A 27955-nucleotide genomic window follows, 5' to 3' on the forward strand; every position below is an offset into this window, starting at 1 on the left:
ATGAAAGTTGTGTTGTTTGTGTGTATGTTGACCGTGGTCACTGCTGGAGAGGCGGATACAGAGGTAGGTTGTATTTTGTTTCTTCTTCTTCTACTTTTTCTTTTTATTATTCTTCACATTATCAGTATTAGTATGTATCTAGCTATTCATGAATGTCTGTAGAAAATCAGTTTATATAAGAAATGTTATGTAATTTCTTACTCTGGGTTTATGGTTCTGAAACTTCTTTCTCTCATCATGTTCAAAGAAACGGGTGGCATACGGTGTTTGAGATTATCACATCTGTTTTACCCTAGACCGATTATTTAACCTATGTTTACTCATTCCCTTATAGGTTAACCACATAGATTCCGTCATTGTGCAACGTGAGTTTAGTGTTTTATAAATTATGAACTAAATCTTGACAAGCTATAGTGAAGGATTGAATAATACCATTTTATTTTCCTCAGCTTGGGTGTTACTCACGCAACTGGCATCATGTAACATGCTGAAATAATGTTATATCTGTCGTAAACATGCAAACTTTCTACTTACTATTATGCTTAGTCCTTTAATGTTGTGGCGGACATTTGATGAAATCAAGTTTATTAAATATAATTTGAATGTTTTATTGTACGGAGAATTGTATTGTATAGTTAGCTGAACTGTTTGAGTAAACTACCTTTCCTTCAGTCAAGACAATACAATCAGATCTGGTTGGAATGGACCATGAGACGAACATGAAGTTCCCTGACGATGCCACTGATTCGTCAAAAACGAACAGTAAGTTCACACCAGATACATTGTTACAAGATTGATGTAACGATTTTTGGACATAATAAATGTTGTCTTGAATTCTAAGATTGAAAGATATATACAGACATAAGATGAATAAATATGGTTTTGGATATTCCCTGAACGATGCACGGGAAATCTTTCTGACCTGGGTTGATACTGCCAGATAGTTTCGCGCCTCTAAACAGAAGACAACATGGGATGGTGAAGTATGAATGGTTTTTCGATTGCTTTCATAATCTGTGATAGCCCTATTTCTCCATACCGATGTTCAAACTTACTTTCCTATTAGCTTATGTTACTGGTGCGACACAAACTTCACCAACAACTTGGGATGACCACCAAGGAACAGTTGATGGACAAACACTTGACAGAGAAAACAGAATAATGGACATCTTGTTCAGACTCCTGCATGGTAAGAAGTCTCATTATTCAAAATTAACAGCATCACTATCCATGATTTGTCCATTGGGTTAACTGACAAATCTGATCATACTTAAACTTATATATTTCAGAGGATTTGTTGCATATGGGATATACAGATGACAAATTTCGATTATTTAAAACAAATATGTTGCTGATACTTGTTCTCAAACATCATTATACAATATAGAACATCATCCAGTTCAGATGGTGCGACCTTTGATCAGAATTTCGAAGTTAAAAGACTCTGAAATTGTCCCATGATAGTATGCAGTGTATTAATGCCTTTACTTTGACGTAGGTGATGACGAAGACAAGTATGTTGTTTGTACACTGGCTGACGCCGCCGAGACGTCTCAGATTTCCATTGAAGACATCAGCACTTCCAAGTATCAAGACAAACACACCATCAGGTCAGTTTCGTACTAACTCTCATCTATGGACACCTTCGTTTGTGGTTGAGAGTTTAATGTAGTTGATACATACACCAATTATCATTGGACTTGATAACATCATTCACTTTTACAGACGGCGCTCTATCGACTGCAGACAAGACGCCCGCTACCGGACAATGGACGGAAGTTGCAACAATGTTCGCTGGCCAACCTGGGGATCAACCAACCAACCATTCAAGAGATTTATTGATCCTGCATATGATGATGGTAAAGAACAGATTTTCTTCACATTGATAAAAGAACTTAAAAATCATTATTTTATGCTTATGACCAGGGCGATTTTCATAAAACAATCAGACCGTTTGGCAGCAAGTCTTGTAAGTATTGCAATGGGGACATTTAGTTATGCCCTTTCAATATAACAACTAACCATACTTTAGTGAACTTTTAAAGCAAAAGTTTGGCTTTTCAGGCAAGTTCGTTCCCCGAATGAGAGGCGTAGATGGTTATCCCCTTCCCAGTCCACGCGCCATCAGTGTGGCCGTCCATCCGGGAGTTGACAGTCCTTCTGACGACCACACGGTGATGGTGATGCAGTGGGGGCAGTTTGTGGACCATGATCTCACCGGAACTCCTCTTCATGCAGGTACGTGCCAAATGGCCAATACTCTCTGACCATCAAAGTGACCAGACGTGTGATGTTGAAATCAGACAAACTGTGATATATTTGTTTTTGTGATCCATATTTTTCGAACCTATTTCAATAATTACGCTATGCATCTAAATCTTTGTATCAACTTAACAAATCCTCATATTCCTTCAAGGTGATGTTCAATCTAAATGTTGCGATGGTCACACACCTGGATAGATGCATTCTGATGTACGAGCTGGGTAAGCAATTAACATTCTATATTTTCCACACTTAATCATTCTGTTTGTGTTAATGGAAATAATTGGTCGAGATATTTTAAATAAATGAATCAGAAATAACAAACTTTAAAATTACGTGACATTGTACACATGCTTATCATTAGGATGAAAGGGACACAACCTTTTCCATGATCATAAAAGTCTACTGTACGATTCCGACTACATCATAAGCATGTGTTTGTGTATCATAACATATCATAAACATTATCATAACAATGGTTGATTGGAACTAGGAAACGTGTTAATTCTTCTGGTATTTCACTGTTCCAGCGGTCCTTGTTTCCCAATAACCATGCCAGTAAATAAAGGACATTTCCAAAAGAACTGCATGGAGTTCAAAAGATCAGCCCCAGCACCTGGAAGGAGTGAGTATATGAATACAAGGCTGTGAAGGTTACCTCATTTCAATGTAGGATTGTTCTGTCATTATGTTTATGCTCATCTTATTAAGTAACGAAAGTCATAAACAACACTGTATGATAGCATCCATATTCAATTTAAAACCATGTCACTTCCAGATACTCGAGAAATGTTGAACCTACTGACGTCCTTTGTGGACGCCTCTAACGTGTACGGACTCAGTCAGGATCAGATCAATCACCTCAGGAATGGACGTAAGTCAGGCAATATTTTGTTTTAAATTATAATTCATGATCAAACAAATATTTTAAAATTTGGCAAATGCCGTGGAGAGTAATTGGTATATACAAATTAATGTCGTCATTCAACTTTTCAGCCTACATGAAAACCAAGGGAGATAACCTGTTGCCAGAATCCAACCATATTCTGAGAACAAGAGAGTATCTTTTTTCCAAACTATTGTCAGTGAAACACTAAAACATTTTGACATCTTCAATTAGAATTCATATTATAATATAACATTCTCATCTTAAAGGCATATTAAGTTATCTAATAAGTACATAGTTTGACATCAACAAAATAGTTTAACAAACATACAAGCACACAGGAACAGACTGGACGGTACCTGATGTAAAGCCCTTTCTTGGATGGGATGTTTCGAACCAGAATGAGTCGCCATATTTCAGGTCATGGAACTGTTGACCAATCAGACAGGCGAGGAGAGGGCCCACTGCGCCGCCATGCACATGGTGTTCAGCTACTGCACCGGTGAAAACGTCGATGTCATCAGGGGATCTGAAGCAAGAATACATAAATTATGGAGATCTTGAGAAATGTCAAATAAGGGTTAAAGTATCTTCATTTCATATTTTTTTTACAATAACTCTGTACACACATGAGAGTAAAGTAAATTAGACAAACCTGTATACACTTTTCAAAGCAGCTCCTGCTTTACCAAATACACTGTCATCAAATGAAGTCACTTCCGATAGCTGACATGCCTTGTGGAAGCTGTTGTATGATGGCAGCCCATGATCACGACCTCTCTGAATGTTCAAGGACACGATGTCAAAGCCGTTATTGCCCGACGTCTCAAACAAATGCTCAGTCATCCCGCTGTTGATGAAGCGGTTAACCTCCTGATGTCTGTCCTTGAGGATAGCCTTCAGCATGGTGTCCAGATCTTTGATAACCTCAGAAGGTCTGAAGAAGAGCTGTTCTATTGGTACACGTCGATCTCCGAGGGTCAGGAAACGTGGAATGGTGGAGTGGCCGTATCTGAAGGCGGCGGTGGCGAAAACGTTGTAGATGGTGGGGTTTTGGGTAAAGTTGTACCTGAAGCTAAAGCCGGGGGTCAGTCTGTACTTCCTCATGGCCAAGGGCCCAACAATAATGGGCAGCCATTCGCGGTAGGTGACTTGTTGGATGATGGCTGACACGATCTTTCTGACCTCCTCAAACAAGACATCATCAGGAGTGGTCGATGGCATGACATCAGCAAGTTCTTTGACAAGACGGTTGTGTTCTCTGACAAACACGGTGTGTAGCACGGCCAGACCAGGGAACACGTTCACACGGTCGTCACCTGATGATGAAGTTAGTTATAAAGAGGGTGTGTTGTGAATTATCATTCGAAATTTACCAAATGTCATGTGTGAAGTACAATATAAACAGATTCTGAAAAAAGTACTACGGATACATTATTAAGTTGTATTTACCAGCTTCAAAACACCATTCGTTGGTATTGCTTGTTCGACAGTTGCCTTGGTTGGATTCTGGCAACAGGTTATCTCCCTTGGTTTTTATGTAGGCTGAAAAGTTGAATGACGACATTAATTTGTATATACCAATTACTCTCCACGGCATTTGCCAAGTTTTAAAATATTTGTTTGATCATGAATTATAATTTAAAACAAAATATTGCCTGACTTACGTCCATTCCTGAGGTGATTGATCTGATTCTGACTGAGTCCGTACACGTTAGAGGCGTCCACAAAGGACGTCAGTAGGTTCAACTGTTCTCGAGTATCTGGAAGTGACATGGTTTTAAATTAAATATGAATGTAATCATACAGTATTGTTTATGACTTTCGTTACTTAATAAGATGAGCATAAACATAATGACAGAACAATCCTACATTGAAATGAGGTAACCTCCACAGCCTTGTATTCATATACTCACTCCTTCCAGGTGCTGGGGCTGATCTTTTGAACTCCATGCAGTTCTTTTGGAAATGTCCTTCATTTACTGGCATGGTTATTGGGAAACAAGGACCGCTGGAACAGTGAAATACCAAAAGAATTAACACGTTTCCTAGTTCCAATCAACCATTGTTATGATAATGGTTATGATATGTCATGATACACAAACACATGCTTATGATGTAGTCGGAATCGTACAGTAGACTTTTATAATCATGGAAAAGGTTGTATCCGTTTCATCCTTATTATAAGCATGTATACAATGTCACGTAATTTTAAAAATTGGTATTTCTGATTCATTTATTTAAAATATCTCGACCAATTATTTCCATTGACACAAACAGAATGATTAAGTGTGGAAAAAATAGAATGTTAATTGCTTACCCAGCTCGTACATCAAAATGCATCTATCCAGGTGTGTGACCATCGCAACAATGAGACTAAACATCACCTTGAAGGAATATGAGGATTTGTTAAGTTGATACAAAGATTTAGATGCATAGCGTAATTATTGAAATAGGTTCGAAAAATATGGATCACAAAAACAAATATATCACAGTTTGTCTGATTTCAACATCACACGTCTGGTCACTTTGATGGTCAGAGAGTATTGGCCATTTGGCACGTACCTGCATGAAGAGGAGTTCCGGTGAGATCATGGTCCACAAACTGCCCCCACTGCATCACCATCACCGTGTGGTCGTCAGAAGGACTGTCAACTCCCGGATGGACGGCCACACTGATGGCGCGTGGACTGGGAAGGGGATAACCATCTACGCCTCTCATTCGGGGAAAGAACTTGCCTGAAAAACCAAACTTTTGCTTTAAAAGTTCACTAAAGTATGGTTAGTTGTTATATTGAAAGGGCATAACTAAATGTCCCCATTGCAATACTTACAAGACTTGCTGCCAAACGGTCTGATTGTTTTATGAAAATCGCCCTGGTCATAAGCATAAAATAATGATTTTTAAGTTCTAATGTCAATGTGAAGAAAATCTGTTCTTTACCATCATCATATGCAGGATCAATAAATCTCTTGAATGGTTGGTTGGTTGATCCCCAGGTTGGCCAGCGAACATTGTTGCAACTTCCGTCCATTGTCCGGTAGCGGGCGTCTTGTCTGCAGTCGACAGAGCGCCGTCTGTAAAAGTGAATGGTGTTATCAAGTCCATTGATAATTGGTGTATGTATCAACTTCATGAAACTCTCAACCACAAACGAAGGTGTCCATAGATGAGAGTTAGTACGAAACTGACCTGATGGTGTGTTTGTCTTGATACTTGGAAGTGCTGATGTCTTCAATGGAAATCTGAGACGTCTCGGCGGCGTCAGCCAGTGTACAAACAACATACTTGTCTTCGTCATCACCTACGTCAAAGTAAAGGCATTAATACACTGCTTACTATCATGGGACAATGTCAGAGTTCTTTAACTTCGAAAGTCTGATCAAAGGTCGCACCATCTGAACTGGATGATGTTCTATATTGTATAATGATGTTTGAGAACAAGTATCAGCAACATATTTGTTTTAAATAATCGAAATTTGTCATCTGTATATCCCATATGCAACAAATCCTCTGAAATATATAAGTTTAAGTATGATCAGATTTGTCAGTTAACCCAATGGACAAATCATGGATAGTGATGCTGTTAATTTTGAATAATGAGACTTCTTACCATGCAGGAGTCTGAACAAGATGTCCATTATTCTGTTTTCTCTATCCAGCGTTTGTCCATCAACTGTTCCTTGGTGGTCACCCCAAGTCGTTGGTGAAGTTTGTGTCGCACCAGCAACATCTAATAGGTAAATAAGTACAGAGTATAGAGAAATAGGGCTGTTACAGATTATGAATGCAGTCACAAAAACTTTCATACTTTGCCACCCCATATTTTGTTCTATAAAGTGGCGTTAAACCGGGTCTTTGAATCTGTCTGGAAATATCAACACGAGTCATTTCATGTGCATCTTTCAGGGTATACCCAAACACATATTTATTCATCTTATCTCTCAATCTTAGAATTCAAGAGAACATCATTATCTCCAACAATCCCTTCTTCAAATGTGTACCCCGAAGTGTAACAATGTAACCGGTCTGAACATACTGTTCGTTGATGACTCATCAGTGACATCGTCAAGGAATTTCGTGTTCATCTCATGATCCATTCCAACCAGATCTGATTGTATTGCCTTGACTGAAGGAAAGGTAGTTTAGTCAAACAACTGGTATCACAAAATATAATATCCGTACATTAAAACATTAAAACATTAAAACTATATTTAGTGACATTGATTTCATCAAAGGCCCATCTCTACATATAATAGTAAGTAGAAAGTTGGCATCTTTAACACAAATTTTCTAATTATCTCAGCATGTTACATGATGCCAGTTGCGTGAGTAACGCCCAAGCAGATGAAACTAAAATAGTATTATTCAATCCTTCACTATAGCTTGTCAAGATTTGGTTCATAATTTTTATAACACTATACTCACGTTGCTCAATGACGGAATCTATGTGGTTAACCTATAAGGGAATGAGTATACATAGGTTAAATAATCGGTCTAGGGTAAAACAGATGTGATAATCTCAAACACCGTATGCCACCCGTTACTTTGAACATGATGAGAGAAAGAAGTTTCAGAACAATAAACCCAGAGTAAGAAATTACATGACATTTCTTATATAAACTGATTTTCTAGAGACATTCATGACTAGCCAGATAAATACCAATACTGATAATGAGAAGAAAAGATAAAAGAAGAAACAAAACACAACCTACCTCTGTGTCCGCCTCTCCAGCAGTGACCACGGTCAACATACACACAAACAACACAACTTTCATCGTTTCTGCTTCTGTCCAGTACAAAGTGGGAATGTCTGATACACCAAAGATGGGACCTTGTATTTATACTCATATTCCTAGGATGAAATCAACACAGATTACCCTAGAATTCACTCTCCCCTGGTGGGTATTATCCGACATATCTACATGGGGGAGCTAAACATCTAAACATTATGCGGAAGCAGGCTGATTATCCCGGAGCAGCGTCACCACCGCCATTGTTCTTGGTGTGGTGTATAAACATCAATAACGAGGCAGTTGGTAACTGTTTCTCACCAGGGGGTATTGACAGAGGGCATTGTTGAGATTATATATAATAGTAACATATTAATAATAACTGAAACCGGAGAAAATGTAAGTTTCTTGTTAATTGACTAAAAATACTAATAAAATAATTCATGTCTCCCACAATCTCTATGAACTTCTTCATAAGATATGTCACGTGACCCTTCCCTTGAGATATGTAGTTCTTTTAGCTTGAACATCACATGGATCTTATAAGTGTATTCGCTTAAAGGTTACTCTTGTTTGTGTATTCGGTCTTGCTATTGTAATCGCTAAACTAATGTACTTTGAGAACATATATTCAGTACACCATCTCTCCCGAATTCATTTTTATTCGACGTTAAGTAGTAGTAGTAGTAGTAGTAGTAGTAGTAGTAGTAGTAGTAGTAGTAGTAGTAGTAGTAGTAGTAGTACTAGTAAACTTTCTAGAATTATAATTGAGATATGTATGTACCACATCAAATGTACGACTGGACTACGTGTTTATGAATAAGTGGAAAATTTGCGATTACATGTAATTGTCAGTTCCTATTAGCAATATCGATGATTGACAATTTGTTTTAAAAGTTGATCCTATACGTATTATTTCATTACATTGAGGGACTAAAAAATCCTCCTGACACAAAACGTAGTGACCACTTCAATGCATTTGTCTCCCAGTACTTGTCTACAAAGCTTGTCAAGAACAACTCGTGATGAGAAGCGGATTACAAGGTTCAACTGTCTCATTGTTATTATACCACTCTTAGAACAATTACAGTTGATGAGGACACGCCCAGATCAACGCAATTCATTGATATAATTCCGGATTTGTGGTAAAAACAAGATTGAAACTTATCACGGATTATCACCAGCGACAGTGGATTACGGGATAATTTGTTTTTGTGTATTCGGCAAACATGGTTGTCCAAATATGTAAGAACCATGCCCGATCTATCCGCTCTCATATGCCAAATATTAATACAATCATTGCTTTTTAGAGCAACCTACATGTGCATCTGTATTCCTCTATAGCACGTGCTTTTAATGTATCTTTTAAAAGTATATACATTCATATACATACAATAATACGAATATTTAAATATCCTGCTTACACAGGTGTTAATATTAAATACTTGTTTTCACATTTCTCACTGTAAAACCTAAAGTTAAGAAAATAGACAAATGTTATCTCTGAAGAGTGAGTGAGTGAGGGAGTATCTTTTTACGCCGCTTTTGACAATTTTCCAGCAATATCAAGGCGTCGGACACCAGAAATGAGCTTTACACATTGTATCCATGTAAGGAATCGAGCCCGTGTCTTCGGTGTGACGAGCGAACACTTTAACAACTAGGCTACCCCACCGATCCTCTCTCTGAAGAATTCATAAGGTGGATAATGTTTCAGTTCCTGTATTATCTGTATAATATTATTGTATATATTGTTTTCTGAGCTGGAAGTAGAGTTCACATATCATCATCACACGGTATTCATCTTCTACACTCCTCTTATTTTTCTTCAAACATAATTCGCAATATCTTTCATCATGGGGAATATTATTGTGTCTTCCAATCTGAACACATAATCCAAACATATTACATCTAAATTTTGCTAAATGCCAATTAATATATTGAGGTATGTTTATTGTTAGGTATGTTTCAGTATTGTGAAGTGACGTATATTGTTTATAGTAGTTGCACTTTGACGAACTTTCCAAGGATAAGTGCCAATTTGTTGGAGAGCCTTGTTTAAATTCGTTTTAAAGATTTCAGCATCTCCCATGTTCTGCTGAATCCAGACTATACCAAATCCTAGGTGAAATACAATATTCCTAATTGAAGTAACCCATGTGTGTCTTCCAGCATTATCAATAGATATAAGTATAATGTAAATCTGATATGGTAGTCTATTATTGTGGAGGTGAATTAATATAGTCCAGTATTTTATATCTACTGTCATGTAAATACATTCTCTGCCAGTCTGCCACACTCTCCAAGAACCATGTTATTAAGAGTAATATTATTAAATCTAGGAAATCGTTTGCCGAATACAGTCTATGTACTTTACATTTACTTGTTATATGAAGTTCCCCAGATTTCAGCACCACAACACAATATTGGAACTATCATGCCGTCAAACGTTTTGAAGTTGTCTTCGTGTGATAAATATCGGAATTTCTTTTGATAATTAAAGATATTGATGAGTGATTTATTGCGTGAGCAGAAAGTAAGTTTATTTTCTGCTTCGAAGGCCATCAGCCCATGTACACAGTTCATACAACAATATCCATAGATAGACAGACAGACAGACAGTCAGACAGACAGACAGACAGACAGACAGACAGACAGACAGACAGACAGAAAATTACCCTTTGACAAAATAGTATTATACATAACTAACAAATATGGAATTGAAACAGTTCTGCAGCATTGGATCATGTCAGCCGTAATACCATCTGGTCCTGCAGCTTTACCCTGCTTCAGATCTCTTATGGATGATTCGATCTCTTCCTGTGTAATATCATCATTAAGAATATTATTTACATAATCATCAGTACAGAAATCACTCAAATGTTCATTATGGTTATTTATAACATAATCTACCTGCTCAATGATATCCGAGTCCACAAGTATATCAGTATGGTTTAAAATATTCTTAAAATAATCAAACCAGTCTTCTTGGCAAATCTTGGTGGAAAGAGGACTACAGCTTGTCATCTTTGTCAATGCACTTATCTTTTTCCAGAATGAATTATTATCTCCACTACTGTCTACAAGTTCACGAACACAAGTCTCTTCGTATTCTAATCTCTTTTTCCTGTATATAGACCCCTAACTATACCTTAATGTTGAATATTTAGAAAGAATCTCCTTATCACCAGTAACTCTAAACTTGTCTAATACAATAAACTGTTTAGTCTTCATATCCTCACAGTCTTTTATCCAGATGTAAGTTTTGATTATCTAGCCCTAGAAAGTAATCCGCATGAAATAGAACCACTATGTACAGCATTGGTCAACGTTTCAACAGCTAAATCAACATTCAAAGACAATAAATGCATAAACTCATCCATGTGAAGTGCAGACAATGACTCAGAAACATCACATATTTCATTTCTCCATGTATATCTGGGAATATTATTCACATGTATTTCATTAACATTATTGACCTGTCTATCACATCGATGGAGGGTAAGTAGGAAAGGAAAGTGACCTGATTCACAGCTTGTCAAAAAAATAGTTGAGCATAGTACATAATCAACCAAACAAGCGCCACCTTCCTTAAAACAAGTAAATGATCTCCAGCAAATCGTCCATTTACAATATGGACAGAAAACGTACAACAGAAGTCTATCAGATCCCACCGGGAATCATTACACACATCATCTCTGGTACTGCGGGGCACGTCAAATGCATCCGATACATACTCCATGTCTTATAAACATGTAATAAATCTGTTGTTGTCGTCGATAATAAAATCTTTCAAATTACCAGACCCGTGAAGATTCCGGGGTAGAATACATGTAGGTCTTCAGCAACCCATGCTTACCGTAAAAGGTGACTATGCTTGTCGTAAAAGGCGACCGACTTGGTTGATGCATGTCATCGATCCCAATTGCGTGGATTGCTGCTCATGATATTAATCACTGGTTTGTCTGGTCCAGATTCTATTATTTACAGACCGCCGTCATATAGCTGGAATATTGCTGAGTACGGCGTTAAACAAAAAACCAATCAACCAACCAATCAAATTACCACACCTTACATTATAGTCACCAGGAAGAATAATTTCGCAATCTGGATGTTCATATAACACAGCAGACAATCTTTTATCTAAGTACTCTATACCCTTAGGGACTCTATTGTCTGTCATCACTAAGTACAAATGTATACTGAACAACAAAAGTTCCTGTGACACTGAGTTTTACCAAATCTGAAACAATTTCGGTTTGCTATGGATAAAAGACTCCTGTAAGTGTTCAAATGGTCTATTTTGCCATACAGACTTCAGAAAATGCGTAATTTCATAAAATAAAAAAACATGAACATGCCAAAATGTCAATTTACAAATCAGTAGCGTGTGTGTCCACCTCTGGCAAGCAACACATCTTCGTCTCATGGAATGGACCAGGCGTCGCACAAAGTCCTGTGGGATATCTGTCCATATCTGCTGGAGCTTGTTTCAAAGTTCCTGTAGTGTCTGTGGAACACGTCGAAGGTTGACGTCCAAGGCGCCGATCCATCTCATCCCACATGTGCTCGATTGGTGAGAAATCAGGGGAGCGAGCCGGCCAGGGAATGACATTCACGTTGTTTTGTTGAAGAGATTCCTGAACAAGTCGAGCAATTTGAGGCCGGGCGTTGTCATGTTGAAAGGTAATGCCTGAGCCGTGACGACGCAAAAACGGTAGAACAACAGGGCCGATGATCTCGTCGCGGTAGCGCTGTCCATTGAGATGTATCTCTACCACTATCAAACAGGTCCTGTGTCTTGCTGTAATCCAACCCCATACCATAACGCTACCGCCCCCGAACCGATCTTCTTCCATGACACAATGATTGACGTAGCGTTCACCTCGACGTCGGTACACTCGTATCCGTCGCAATTCTAATTGAAGATGTCAAAATGTTTTAGTGTTTCACTGACAATAGTTTGGAAAAAAGATACTCTCTTGTTCTCAGAAGTAATTGTACATATAAATATTTATTGCGTTTTCTATTTCAGGACAACTGACGAATGCGCTTTTCAAAGATTCTTTGTAGGAATTCAGGAGTGAAGTCCATCCAAAGAGATCCTTTTACAGTGTACTCAAAAGAAAGGTAGGCAATGAAGACATTCATCTCCTTTGATCGTCAGTAATTAATTATCTCGCACAGACAGATCTCATATTAACATGCGACAGGGTATATCTAGCGTAATTCATTCAGTGAACATTGATCAGAATTGTATCCTGGATCCTTTTACACTTCGTGACACACTTTGAATGTAACATATTCAAGCTCATTCAGTTATATAGGATATATATGTCAAACCAGATCATATGAAGTATGCTGACGGAAATGTTAATATTTTGACGGGGTGACACACTTTTGTATTTCACAGCAATCCTATGATACCCTGCAACGATCTTCCAACAATCGATTTAACCAAATGGCGGAGATGAGAGGTTGCTTGGCCTACCCTTAGATTAAACAAAAAACCGAAGACTTGAAACATAACATTTTGGTGTTCCAACATGGAAAGCCACACTACTCGTCATGGTTTGTAAGATGCATAAATCACAGAATACATGATTACATTTTTGACATTTTTGTTCAACTGTCTTCATACTAAAGTACCTTTAGGTATGGCATTTCACTAATAATGCTGGAATTATTATCGGAAATGTCAGTTAACATTATACTTGAATATAATGCCTACACTTTATGAGAACAATACGAATTGGTAACCAATTAAGTAAGTGAATCCACCAGTTACACTGTCAAAGCGTTTAATCAAAGCATAAAGAAGCATTATTATTGGCAGTATATGTTTATGGCATTGTATAATTTATTCGTCAAGGGAAAAAACATATTCTATATGTATGACTTGCACTATTTCATAGATCTATAAAGGAGGTGTCTTTTAATTTTTTTGTCATTATATGATATTGTATAATATATCATTGATGTGGTGCTCAAAGCAACTATCAATATATGTGTGATCATGTGTGAAGATTCATATATCATGTTTAATAGAAACAATATTGAACAATTATACTTGTGTTATATCATATATAACATTTGATTGTATTTGTTAATTTTTCAACTGTTTTGTAATAAACACGTTCTCTTTTGTATTTGTGATTCATGGTCTCTTAATTTGTTGGTTTGGTGTTATTCATCTACCGTTTGGTAGGCTGATTGGCACATTGATATCTTTCACATTTGTGTTAATGTTTGGTATGATGACATAGTATCCAGGGCCTAGATACATATTGTTTCTAACAATACATGTTCCATACAATCTCACTGTTCCGAGCAGTGCTTTCAGTAAGTGTACAGCTCACAATGTGCCAGACAGTACTTCCCATACATGTATTACACTTCCCATTTTCGCTGCAAGTGCTTCCTACACACGCAAATAGTTCACATAACAGACAGTGCTTGATAATTATGTATATAGTTTACATTGTCACAGAAAGTGTTTCCTTATGTACATGTATGTATATTCTTCATATTGTCGAGATCATGTTTCCTATACGCGTATGATAATACAGATTATCCTCGACAGTGCTTCCTATACATGCATATAGTTCTATTCGTCCTTGATAGAGCTTACTCTACATGGATAACAATGGAGTTCACATTGCCCAAAAGCAGTGCTTCCTATGTATATGTATAATTCACATTATCACAGAGGGTGCCTCCTATACCCGCATATAGTTCGCATCGTCCCAGGCAGAGTTTCCTAATATCTTTATATATGTTTATTTATTACATATGTACAATAATCACCATGTCCCTCGCGTACATATAGTCCACATTATTGATGGTACGGCACCCCGTGTACAAAGCACAGGTCACAAATCAGGCGACGTTAAGCAACGTTGCTCTTGGAAAGTTGATGGAAGGGTGACCGTGTTTGGCTGCTTGGCTTGTGCGAGTTTCTAGGGCTTTGGTCAGCAGCATGGTATCGCATGGACGATGCAAACTATATGCGGGTATAGGAGGCATCTTCTGTGATAATGTGAACTACATATATGTATAGGAAGCACTGCTTTGGACCATGTGAACTCTATCCTTATACAGGAAGCAATATCAAGGACGAATAGAACTATATGCATGTATATCCACTGTCGACAAAACTAGCATATGTGTAAGCGGTCAAATGAATAATCGCATCACCCTTTACAAAGTGCGAGTAGCTGTGGAAATGAATGTGACGTTAAACCTCATTTCACTTCATCTGACCTCTCAACGAGCATGTAGACATGTGCATGAATCAACAAACATTGATGTATGTAGCTTGTTTTATATTACAGATAATTACAGGGGTACATCTCTTATTTACTCACTGATTACAATCCTGGTGAGACATTAATAATATTATACACGAATATTAAGCTCTTAAGCTGGATTTAGATCCGGATATTTTTCTATTGATCACTTTTTGGCATTACAGGCATTTGCACAAATATCTCTCAAAAACTAATGGTAGATTTTATAGCATCTTCGTTGATTTTTCAAAGGCATTTGATAGAATAAATCATGAAGTTTTATTGAAGAAAAGTTGCACTGATCACAGTATGTTTGATCTTCTAGAGATACACAGCACCAAGGAAAGCATAGAGACTATGTTCCCCGAGTACCGTGTCTACCTACACGAACTGCAGAGGGTAAACTACCGAGAGGGCGTGTCTGTGTGTGTTCGCACTTCACTATCACATGGTCTGCGCCGTGTTATTATTGACTACACAGACATGATACATTTTGTATTTCTGTTACTTGATAAGAGTATATTTAATCTCACACGTAATTTGCTTGTTGGTTTTGTGTATATCCATCCTGTTAATATACTCAACAACAAAAGTTCCTTCGACACCAATAGTTTAGTGTATTTTTTAAACAAGTAAAGTTTGGTTTTCAATATTGTTGTACATGCATGAAAATCAAGTCATAAAAAACGCAACTGCTACAGAAAAGCATGCATTCCATGCAAAAGATGACTTTTATGCAAGTCCCATGCATTTCACTACCCAATCATGGGTATGAAAACATATGTGTTAACGGGATTCCATACGCATTGTTTAGCATCGTGCTGATAAGAACCACTCAGAAAAACAACAAAATTACTCAACTATTCAACATTGCGAAAAACAACGCCTGTCCGAAAATGAGCGTCTGCGAGTCATTGGTATGCTTGAAGCGTGATGTTGCAAGACAATTAAACGTCCACAGGAACACCATTTGGTGTTTATGGCAACGTTGGCAACAGACGAATGCAGTCAGAGACCATCCTCGGAGTGGCAGTCCACGCGTAACCAATATTCGACAAGACAACTGGATTCGAACAACACACCTACGAAATCGATTCCAGCCAGCAACAGTGACTGCAAGAAGCATCCCTGGCCTTCAAGCACGTCTACAGTGGTGCAGACAGCGTCTACGCTGGACGGTCATGCACTGAGGACAAGTTATATTCACTGACGAGTCTCGTTTTCACCTCAGCCACAGCGATGGACGGATATGACTGTATCGATGTCGAGGTGAACGTTACGTCAATCATTGTGTCATGGAAGACGATCGGTTCGGGGGCGGCAGCGTTATGGTATGGGGTGGGATTACAGCAAGACACAGGACCTGTTTGATAGTGGTAGAGATACATCTCAATGGACAGCGCTACCGCGACGAGATCATCGGCCCTGTTGTCCTGCCGTTTTTGCGTCGTCATGGCCCAGGCATTTCTTTTCAACATGACAACACCCGGCCTCAAATTGCTCGACTTGTTCAGGATTTTCTTCAACAAAACAACGTGAATGTACCCTGGCCGCATCGCTCCACTGATCTCTCACCAATCGATCACATATAGGATGAGATGGATCGGCGCCTTCGACGTCAACATTCGACGTGTTCCACAGACACTGTAGGAACTTCGACACATTCTCCAGCAGATATGGACAGATATCCCACAGGACTTTGTGCGACGCCTGGTCCATTCCATGAGACGAAGATGTGTTGCTTGCCAGAGGTGGACACACACGCTACTGATTTTTGCATTTTAGCATGTTCATGTTTTTTTTAATGAAATCACGCATTTTCTGAAGTCTGTATGGCAAATTAAACCATTTGAACACTTACAGGAGTCCTTTGTCCATAGCAAACCGAAATTGTTTGAGATTTGGTTTAAAACATAACTTTGCATTAAATCTTATTCAATGTCACAGGAACTTTTGTTTTTCAGTATACATTTGTACTTAGTAATGACAGACAATAGAGTCCCTAAGGGTATAGAGTACTTAGATAAAAGATTGTCTGCTGTGTTATATGAACAATCAGATTGCGAAATTATTCTTCCTGGTGACTATAATGTAAGGTGTGGTAATTTGATTGGTTGGTTGATTGGTTTGTTGTTTAACGCCGTACTCAGCAATATTCCAGCTATATGACGGCGATCTGTAAATAATAGAGTCTGGACCAGACAATCCAGTGATTAATATCATGAGCATCGATCCACGCAATTGGGATCGATGACATGCATCAACCAAGTCAGCGAGCCTGACCACCCAATCCCGTTAGTCGCCTTTTACGACAAGCATAGTCACCTTTTACGGTAAGCATGGGTTGCTGAAGACCTACATGTATTCTACCCCGGAATCTTCACGGGTCTGGTAATTTGAAAGATTTTATTATCGACGACAACAACAGATTTATTACATGTTTATAAGCCATTGAGTATGTATTGGATGCATTTGACGTGCCCCGCAGTACCAGAGATAATGTGTGTAATAATTCCCGGTGGGATCTGATAGACTTCTGTTGTACGTTTTCTGTCCATATTGTAAATGGACGATTTGCTGGAGATCATTTACTTGTTTTAAGGAAGGTGGCGCTTGTTTGGTTGATTATGTACTATGCTCAACTATTTTTTTTGACAAGCTGTGAATCAGGTCACTTTCCTTTCCTACTTACCCTCCATGGATGTGATAGACAGGTCAATAATGTTAATGAAATGCATGTGAATAATATTCCCAGATATTCATGGAGAAATGAAATATGTGATGCCTTGAAACATAATGTTTCTGAGTCATTGTCTGCCTTTCACATGGATGAGTTTATGCATTTATTGTCTTTGAAGGTTGATTTAGCTGTTGAAACGTTGGCCAATGCTGTACATAGTGGTTCTATGTCATGCGGATTACTTTCTAGGGCTAGATAATCAAAACTTACATCTGGATAAAAAATGCTACGATAAAGACTGTGAGGATATGAACACTAAAAAGTTTATTGTATTAGACAAGTTTAGAGTTACTGGTGATAAGGAGATTCTTTCTAAATATTCAACATTAAGGTATAGTTACAGGTCTGTATACAGGAAAAAGAGATTAGAATACGAAGAGACTTGTGTTCGTGAACTTGTAGACAGTAGTGGAGATAGTAAATCATTCTGGAAAAAGATAATCGCATTGACAAAGAAGACAAGTTGTGATCCTCTTTCCACCAAGATTTGCCAAGAAGATTGGTTTGATTATTTTAAGAATATTTTAAACCATACTGATATACTTGTGAACTCGGACATCATTGAGCAGGTAGATTATGTTATAAATAACCATAATGAACAATTGTGTGATTTCTGTACTGATGATGATGTATTCTTAATGATGATATTCATAAGAGATCTGAAGCAGGGTAAAGCTGCAGGACCAGATGGTATTACGGCTGACATGATCCAATGCTGCAGAGCGGTTTTAATTCCATATTTGTTAGTTATGTATAATACTATTTTGTCAACGGGTAATTTTCCATCCGAATGGGCTTAGAGTGTTATTGTACCACTCCATAAAAAGGAAGCTTTGACTGTGCTAATAATTATAGAAGATATGTTTGATGGATATTTTTCGGAAGTTATTCTGCTCTATTCAAAATGGGCGTCTTAAACGTTTTTCTGATCACTTTAACAGTATACCTGTGGCCCAGGCAGGATTTGGGAAAGGCTATTGCACAACGGATAACAGTTTCACTTTGCAATGTCTTGTACAAAAGTATTTATCCAAATTTTGGGGACGTTTTTACTTTATTGATGTGAATACTTGTAAATGATGGGGCTTACTGATAAATATGGATAAGACAGAAATATTTTTTTTTCTAAATGGTGGTTATTTACGACATTATGAGAAGTGGTATTTTGATGGAGAGCTACTAAAGACATCAACCTATTATAATTTTGTAGGTATTATGTTTACTTCTAGGTTGACAGTATGTTCAAATATTCATGTTTCAAAAGCCACTAAAGCTCAAAAACATATTTAGTATTATCAATGATTAAAAACGACTTGCACATGTGACTTCATTTGATGACAGTGTATTTGGTTAAGCAGGAGCTGCTTTGAAAAGTGTATACAGGTTTGTCTAATATAATTTGATTTCAGAATTTCAATGCATGATGGTAAATGCAGATGTAAGAGGTACATGTATGTACATTGGTGTAGATTATTTGGAACTACTGTAATTATTGTATGCTGATGATTTATGTATTTTTTTTATGACAGTGTTATTGGTTTGCAAACGAAGATTGACATTTTATGTAAATGTTGTAAATCATGGGACAGAAAATATTTGTTTTTCTAAATGGTGGTTATTTACGACATTATGAGAAGTGGTATTTTGATGGAGAGCTACTTAAGACATCAACCTATTATAATTATTTAGTTATTATGTTTTCTACTATGTATCAATGATTCGAAACGACTTGCACATTATAAGAATATTAAGTCATTGCTGACTGTTGAATATTATGTTACAAACATCTATGTTAGGGAATTAAGAAGATATATCTGTTTGTTGAGATTGCATGAACTGCCGTTGCGCTGTAATATCAGATGTAAAGAAGCTACAAATGTTTACCGAATTTGTAGGATGTGTAATACTAATAGCATTGAAGATGAACTCCATTTCATATTTGATTGCGAGGCATATGTATTGTTGAGAAATTCATCAAACTGTCTGTCTGTCTGTCTGTCTATCTATGGATATTGTTGAATCAACTGTGTACATGGGCTGATGGCCTTCGAAGCAGAAAATAAACTTACTTTCTGCTCAAGCCAAGAAATCACTCATCAACATCTTTATTTATCAAAAGAAATTCGGATATTTATCACATGAAGACAACTTCAAAACGTTTGACGGCATGATAGTTCCAATATTGTGTTATTGTGCTGAAATCTGGGGAACTTCATATAACAAGTAAATGTAAAGTACATAGACTGTATTCGGCAAACGATTTCCTAGATTTAATAATATTACTCTTAATAACATGGTTCTTGGAGAGTGTGGCAGACTGGCAGAGAATGTATTTACATGACAATAGATATAAAATACTGGACTATATTAATTCACCCCTTCAATAATAGACTACCATATCAGATTTACATCATACTTATATCTATTGATAATGCTGGAAGACACACATGGGTTACTTCAATTAGGAATATTGTATTTAACCTAGGATTTGGTATAGTCTGGATTCAGCAGAACATGGGAGATGCTGAAATCTTTAAAACGAATTTAAACAAGGCTCTCCAACAAATTGGCACTTATCCTTGGAAGGTTCATCAAAGAGCAACTACTATAAACAATATACTTCACTTCACAATACTGAAACATACCTAACAATAAACATACCTCAATACTTAGATGTAATATTTTTGGATTATGTGTTCAGATTGGAAGACACAATTATATTCCTCATGATGAAAGATACTGCGAGTTCTGTTTGAAGAAAAATAAGAGGAGTGTAGAAGATGAATACCGTGTGATGATGATATGTGAACGCTACTCCCAGCTCAGAAAGCAATATATACAACAATATTAATATAGATAATCCAGGAACTGAAACATTATCCACCTTATGAATTTTTCAGAGAGAGGATCGGTGGGGTAGCCTAGTGGTTAAAATAATCGCTCGTCACACCGAAGACACGGGCTCGATTCCCTACATGGATACAATGTGTAAAGCTCATTTCTGGTGTCCGACGCCTTGATATTGCTGGAAAATTGTCAAAAGCGGCGTAAAAAGATACTCCCTCACTCACTCACTCTTCAGAGATAACATTTGTCTATTTTCTTAACTTAAGGTTTTACAGTGAGAAAAAACAAGTATTTAATATTAACACCTGTGTATGCAGGATATTTAAATATTCGTATTATTGTATCGTATTTTTGTATGTATATGAATATAATCATATACTTATAAAAGATACATTAAAAGCACTGAAAGTGCTATAGAGGAATACAGATGCACATGTAGGTTGCTCTAAAAAGCAATGATTGTATTAATATTTGGCATATGAGAGCGGATAGATCGGGCATGGTTCTTGCATATTTGGACAGCCATGTTTGCCGAATACACAAAAACAGATTATCCCGTAATCCGCTGTCGCTGATGATAATCCGTGATAAGTTTCAATCTTGTTTTTACCACAAATCCGGGATTATATCAATGAATGTTGTTGATCTGGGCGTGTCCTCATCAACTGTAATTGTTCTAAGAGTGGTATAATAACAATGAGACAGTTGGTAATCCGCTTCTCATCACGAGTTGTTCTTGACAAGCTTTGTAGACAAGTACTGGGAGACAAATGCATTGAAGTGGTCACTACGTTTTGTGTCTGGAGGATTTTCTAGTCCCTCAATGTAATGAAATAATACATATAGGATCAACGTTTTAAACTAATTTTCAATCATCGATATTGCTAATAGGAAGTGACATTTACATGTAATCGCAAATTTTCCATTTATTCATATTCACGATGTCAAGTCGTACATTTGATGTGGTACATACATATCTGAATTATAATTCTAGAAAGTTAGTACTGGTTGTCAACGTTGATATATGCAACAGTCAGTATGTTTTTCATCGAGTATGGAAATGAGAAACTTTGGCAGATGACATGAGCACGTGACACTTGCGACACACATTGCATACCACTACTGCAACAGTGTTACATAAACAACAAACTACTGCTGCTGCTGCTGCTACTACTACTACTACTACTACTACTACTACTACTACTACTACTACTACTACTACTACTTCTACTACTAGCCCGTGAAGATTCCGGGACGGAATTGGTCTTCAGCAACCCATGCTTGCCGTAAAAGGCGACTATGTCTGTAAAAGGCGACTAACGGGATCGGGTGGTCAGGCTCGCTGACTTGGTTGATACATGTCATCGATCTCAATACTACTACTACTACTACTACTACTACTACTACTACTACTACTACTACTACTACTACTACTACTACTACTTCTACTACTACTTAACGTCGAATAAAAATGAATTCGGGAGAGATGGTGTGCTGAATATATGTTCTCAAAGTACATTAGTAGAGTGATTACAATAGCAAGACCGAATACACAAACAAGAGTAACCTTGAAGCGAAAACACCGATAAGGTCCTTGTGCTGTTCAAGCTAAAAGAACTACATATCTCAAGGGAAGGGTCACGTGACATATCTTATGGAGAAGTTCATAGAGATTGTGGGAGACATGAATGATTTTATTAGTATTTTTAGTCAATTAACAAGAAACTTACATTTTCTCCGGTTTCAGTTATTATTAATATGTTACTATTATATATAATCTCAATAATGCCCTTTGTTAATACCCCCTGGTGAGAAACAGTTACCAACTGCCTCGTTATTGATGTTTATACACCACACCAAGAACAATGGCGGTGGTGACGCTGCACCGGGATAATCAGCCTGCCTCCGCATAATCCAAGATGTTTAGCTCCCCCATGTAGATATGTTGGATAATACCCACCAGGGGAGTGTGAATTCTAGGGTAATCTGTGTTGATTTAATCCAGGAATATGAGTATAAATACAAGGTCCCATCTTTGGTGTATCAGACATTCCCACTTTGTACTGGACAGAAGCAGAAACGATGAAAGCTGTGTTGTTTGTGTGTATGTTGACCGTGGTCGCTGCTGGAGAGGCGGATACAGAGGTAGGTTGTGTTTTGTTTCTTCTTTTATCTTTTCTTCTCATTATCAGAATTGGTATTTATCTGGCTAGTCATGAATGTCTGTAGAAAATCAGTTTATATAAGAAATGTCATGTAATTTCTTACTCTGGGTTTATTGTTCTGAAACTTCTTTCTCTCATCATGTTCAAAGTAACGGGTGGCATACGGTGTTTGAGATTATCACATCTGTTTTACCCTAGACCGATTATTTGACCTATGTTTACTCATTCCCTTATAGGTTAACCACATAGATTCCGTCATTGAGCAACGTGAGTATAGTGTTTTAAAAATTATGAACCAAATCTTGACAAGCTATAGTGAAGGATTGAATAATACTATTTCAGTTTCATCTGCTTGGGCGTTACTCACGCAACTGGCATCATGTTATATGCTGAGATAATGAGATATCTGTGTTAAAGATGCCAACTTTCTACTTACTATTATGCTTAGTTCTTCAATGTAGAGATGGGCCTTTGATGAAATCAATATCACCAAATGTAGTTTGAATGTTTTAATGTACTGATATTATATTTTGAGATACCAGTTGTTTGACTAAACTACCTTTCCTTCAGTCAAGGCAATACAATCAGATCTGGTTGGAATGGATCATGAGATGAACACGAAATTCCTTGACGATGTCACTGATGTGTCATCAACGAACAGTAAGTTCAGACCGCTTACATTGTTACACTTCGGGGTACACATTTGAAGAAGCGATTGTTGGAGATAATGATGTTCTCTTGAATTCTAAGATTGAGAGATAAGATGAATAAATATGTGTTTGGGTATACCCTGAAAGATGCACATGAAATGACTCGTGTTGATATTTCCAGACAGATTCAAAGACCCGGTTTAACGCCACTAAATAGAACAAAATATGGGGTGGGAAAGTATGAAAGTTTTTGTGATTGCATTCATAATCTGTAACAGCCCTATTTCTCTATACTCTGTACTTATTTACCTATTAGATGTTGCTGGTGCGACACAAACTTCACCAACGACTTGGGGTGACCACCAAGGAGCAGTTGATGGACAAACACTGGACAGAGAAAACAGAATGGACATCTTGTTCAGACTCCTGCATGGTAAGAAGTCTCATTATTCAAAATTAACAGCATCACTATCCATGATTTGTCCATTGGTTTAACTGACAAATCTGATCATACTTAAACTTATATGTTTCAGAGGTTTTATTGCATATGGGACATACAGATGACAAATTCCGATTATTTAAAACAAATATGTTGCTGATACTTGTTCTCAAACATCATTATACAATATAGAACATCATCCAGTTCAGATGGTGCGACCTTTGATCAGACTTTCGAAGTTAAAGGACTCTGACATTGTCCCATGATAGTAAGCAGTGTATTAATGCCTTTACTTAGACGTAGGTGATGACGAAGACAAGTATGTTGTTTGTACACTGGCTGACGCCGCCGAGACGTCTCAGATTTCCATTGAAGACATCAGCACACCAAAGTATCAAGACAAACACACCATCAGGTCAGTTTCGTACTAACTCTCATCTATGGACACCTTCGTTTGTGGTTGAGAGTTTAATGTAGTTGATACCTACACCAATTATCATTGGACTTGATAACACCATTCACTTTTACAGACGGCGCTCTATCAACTGCAGACAAGACGCCCGCTACCGGACAATAGACGGAAGTTGCAACAATGTTCGCTGGCCAACCTGGGGGTCAACCAACCAACCATTCAAGAGATTTATTGATCCTGCATATGATGATGGTAAAGAACAGATTTTCTTCACATAGATATTGGAACTTAAAAATCATTATTTCATGCTTATGACCAGGGCGATTTTCATTAATAAATCAGACCGTTTGGAAGCAAGTCTTGTAAGTATTGCAATGGGAACATTTAGTTATGCCCTTTCAATATCACAACTAACTATACTTTAGTGAACTTTAAAAGCAAAAGTTTGGCTTTTCAGGCAAGTTCGTTCCCCGAATGAGAGGCGTAGATGGTTATCCCCTTCCCAGTCCACGCGCCATCAGTGTGGCCGTCCATCCGGGAGTTGACAGTCCTTCTGACGACCACACGGTGATGGTGATGCAGTGGGGGCAGTTTGTGGACCATGATCTCACCGGAACTCCTCTTCATGCAGGTACGTGCCAAATGGCCAATACTCTCTGACCATCAAAGTGACCAGACGTGTGATGATGAAATCAGACAAACTGTGATATATTTGTTTTTGTGATCCATATTTTTCGAACCTATATCAATAATTACGCTATGCATCTAAATCTTTGTATCAACTTAACCAATCCTCATAATCCTTCAAGGTGATGTTCAATCTAAATGTTGCGATGGTCACACACCTGGAGAGATGCATTCTGATGTACGAGCTGGGTAAGCAATTAACATTCTATATTTTCCACACTTAATCATTCTGTTTGTGTCAATGGAAATAACTGGTCGAGATATTTTAAATAAATGAATCAGAAATACCAAACTTTAAAATTACATGACATTGTATACATGCTTATAATAAGGATGAAACGGATACAACCTTTTCCATGATTATAAAAGTCTACTGTACGATTCCGACTACATCATAAGCATGTGTTTGTGTATCATAACATATCATAACCATTATCATAACAATGGTTGATTGGAACTAGGAAACGTGTTAATTCTTTTGGTATTTCACTGTTCCAGCGGTCCTTGTTTCCCAATAACCATGCCAGTAAATGAAGGACATTTCCAAAAGAACTGCATGGAGTTCAAAAGATCAGCCCCAGCACCTGGAAGGAGTGAGTATATGAATACAAGGCTGTGAAGGTTACCTCATTTCAATGTAGGATTGTTCTGTCATTATGTTTATGCTCATCTTATTAAGTAACGAAAGTCATAAACAACACTGTATGATAACATCCATATTTAAAACCATGTCACTTCCAGATACTCGAGAACAGTTGAACCTACTGACGTCCTTTGTGGACGCCTCTAACGTGTACGGACTCAGTCAGGATCAGATCAATCACCTCAGGAATGGAGGTAAGTCAGGCAATATTTTGTTTTAAATTATAATTCATGATCAAACAAATATTTTAAAACTTGGCAAATGCCGTGGAGAGTAATTGGTATATACAAATTAATGTCGTCATTCAACTTTTCAGCCTACATGAAAACCAAGGGAGATAACCTGTTGCCAGAATCCAACCAAGGCAACTGTCGAACAAGCAATACCAACGAATGGTGTTTTGAAGCTGGTAAATACAACTTAATAATGTATCCGTAGTACTATTTTCAGAATCTGTTTATATTGTACTTCACACATGACTATTTGGTAAATTTCGAATGATAATTCACAACACTGTCACACCTTCTTTATAACTAACTTCATCATCAGGTGACGACCGTGTGAACGTGTTCCCTGGTCTGGCCGTGCTACACACCGTGTTTGTCAGAGAACACAATTGTCTTGTCAAAGAACTTGCTGATGTCATGCCATCGACCACTCCTGATGATGTCTTGTTTGAGGAGGCCAGAAAGATCGTGTCAGCCATCATCCAACAAGTCACCTACCGCGAATGGCTGCCCATTATTGTTGGGCCCTTGGCCATGAGGAAGTACAGACTGACCCCCGGCTTCAGCTTCAGGTACAACTTTACTCAAAACCCAACCATCTACAACGTCTTCGCCACCGCCGCCTTCAGATACGGCCACTCCACCATTCCACGTTTCCTGACCCTCGGAGACCGACATGTACCCATAGAACAGCTCTTCTTCAGACCTTCTGAGGTTATCAAAGATCTGGACACCGTGCTGAAGGCTATCCTCAAGGACAGACATCAGGAGGTTAACCGCTTCATCAACAGTGGGATGACTGAGCATTTGTTTGAGACGTCGGGCAATAACGGCTTTGACATCGTGTCCTTGAACATTCAGAGAGGTCGTGATCATGGCCTGCCATCATACAACAGCTTTCGTAAGGCATGTCAGCTATCGGAAGTGACTTCATTGGATGACAGTGTATTTGGTAAAGCAGGAGCTGCTTTGAAAAGTGTATACAGGTTTGTCTAATTTAATTTACTCTTATATGTGTACAGATTTATTGTAAAAAAAATATGAAATAAAGATACTTTAACCCTTATTTGACATTTCTCAAGATCTCCATACGTTTATGTATTCTTGCTTCAGATCCCCTGATGACATCGACGTCTTCACCGGTGCAGTAGCTGAACACCATGTGCATGGCGGCGCAGTGGGCCCTCTCCTCGCTTGTCTGATTGGTCAACAGTTCCATGACCTGAAATATGGCGACTCATTCTGGTTCGAAACATCCCATCCAAGAAAGGGCTTTACATCAGGTACCGTCCAGTCTGTTTCTATGTGCTTGTATGTTTGTTAAACTATTTAGTTGATGTCAAACTATGTACTTATTAGATAACTTAATATGTCTTTAAGATGAGAATGTTATATTATAATATGAATTTTATTGCATTTCTAATTTTGAATATGTCAAAATGTTTTAGTGTTTCAATGACACAGAAAAAAGATACTCTCTTGTTCTCAGAAGTAATTGTACATATACATATTTATTGCGTTTTCTATTTCAGGACAACTGTCTGAGATCCGACGAATGCGCTTTGCAAAGATTCTTTGTAGGAATTCAGGAGTGAAGTCCATCCAAAGAGATCCTTTTACAGTGTACTCAAAAGAAAGGTAGGCAATGAAGACATTCATCTCCTTTGTTCGTCAGTAATTAATTATCTCGGACAGACAGAACTCATATTAATATGCGACAGGGTATATCTGGCGTACTTCATTCAGTGAACATTGATCAGAATTGTATCCTGGATCCTTTTACACTTCGTGACACACTTTGAATGTAACATATTCGAGCTCATTCAGTTATATAGGATGTATATGTCAAACCAGATCATATGAAGTATGCTGACGGAAATGTTAATATTTTGACGCATTTTTGTATTTCACAGCAATCCTATGATACCCTGCAACGATCTTCCAACAATCGATTTAACCAAATGGCGGAGATGA

General features: G+C 37.7%; 1 protein-coding gene and 1 pseudogene across 1 annotated transcript; one reads left to right on the forward strand and one right to left on the reverse strand.

Annotated features, from left to right (window-relative positions):
- On the forward strand, window positions 1-27955 carry LOC139453394 (chorion peroxidase-like). Its single transcript, XM_071235075.1, has 13 exons — window positions 1-63; window positions 335-365; window positions 1499-1610; window positions 1726-1859; window positions 2065-2238; window positions 25234-25300; window positions 25610-25704; window positions 25853-25948; window positions 26071-26163; window positions 26304-26967; window positions 27095-27264; window positions 27514-27619; window positions 27895-27955. The coding sequence occupies exons 1-13, from the start codon at window positions 1-3 to the stop codon at window positions 27953-27955; spliced, it is 1866 nt and encodes a 621-aa protein (XP_071091176.1).
- On the reverse strand, window positions 2386-7927 carry LOC139452930 (myeloperoxidase-like; annotated as a pseudogene).

The sequence above is a fragment of the Haliotis cracherodii genome, unplaced genomic scaffold (genome assembly GCF_022045235.1).
Source record: "Haliotis cracherodii isolate W230 unplaced genomic scaffold, xgHalCrac1.p SCAF_9, whole genome shotgun sequence".
Lineage (NCBI taxonomy): Eukaryota > Metazoa > Mollusca > Gastropoda > Lepetellida > Haliotidae > Haliotis > Haliotis cracherodii.

Bases quoted from the DNA above. Each gene is read 5' to 3' on its own strand.
- LOC139453394 (XM_071235075.1), top strand. From the start codon at position 1: ATGAAAGTTGTGTTGTTTGTGTGTATGTTGACCGTGGTCACTGCTGGA. The intron at 1,611-1,725 runs GTCAGTTTCGTA...TCACTTTTACAG, and splicing joins CAAGACAAACACACCATCAG to ACGGCGCTCTATCGACTGCA. The intron at 2,239-25,233 runs GTACGTGCCAAA...TAATCCTTCAAG, and splicing joins CGGAACTCCTCTTCATGCAG to GTGATGTTCAATCTAAATGT.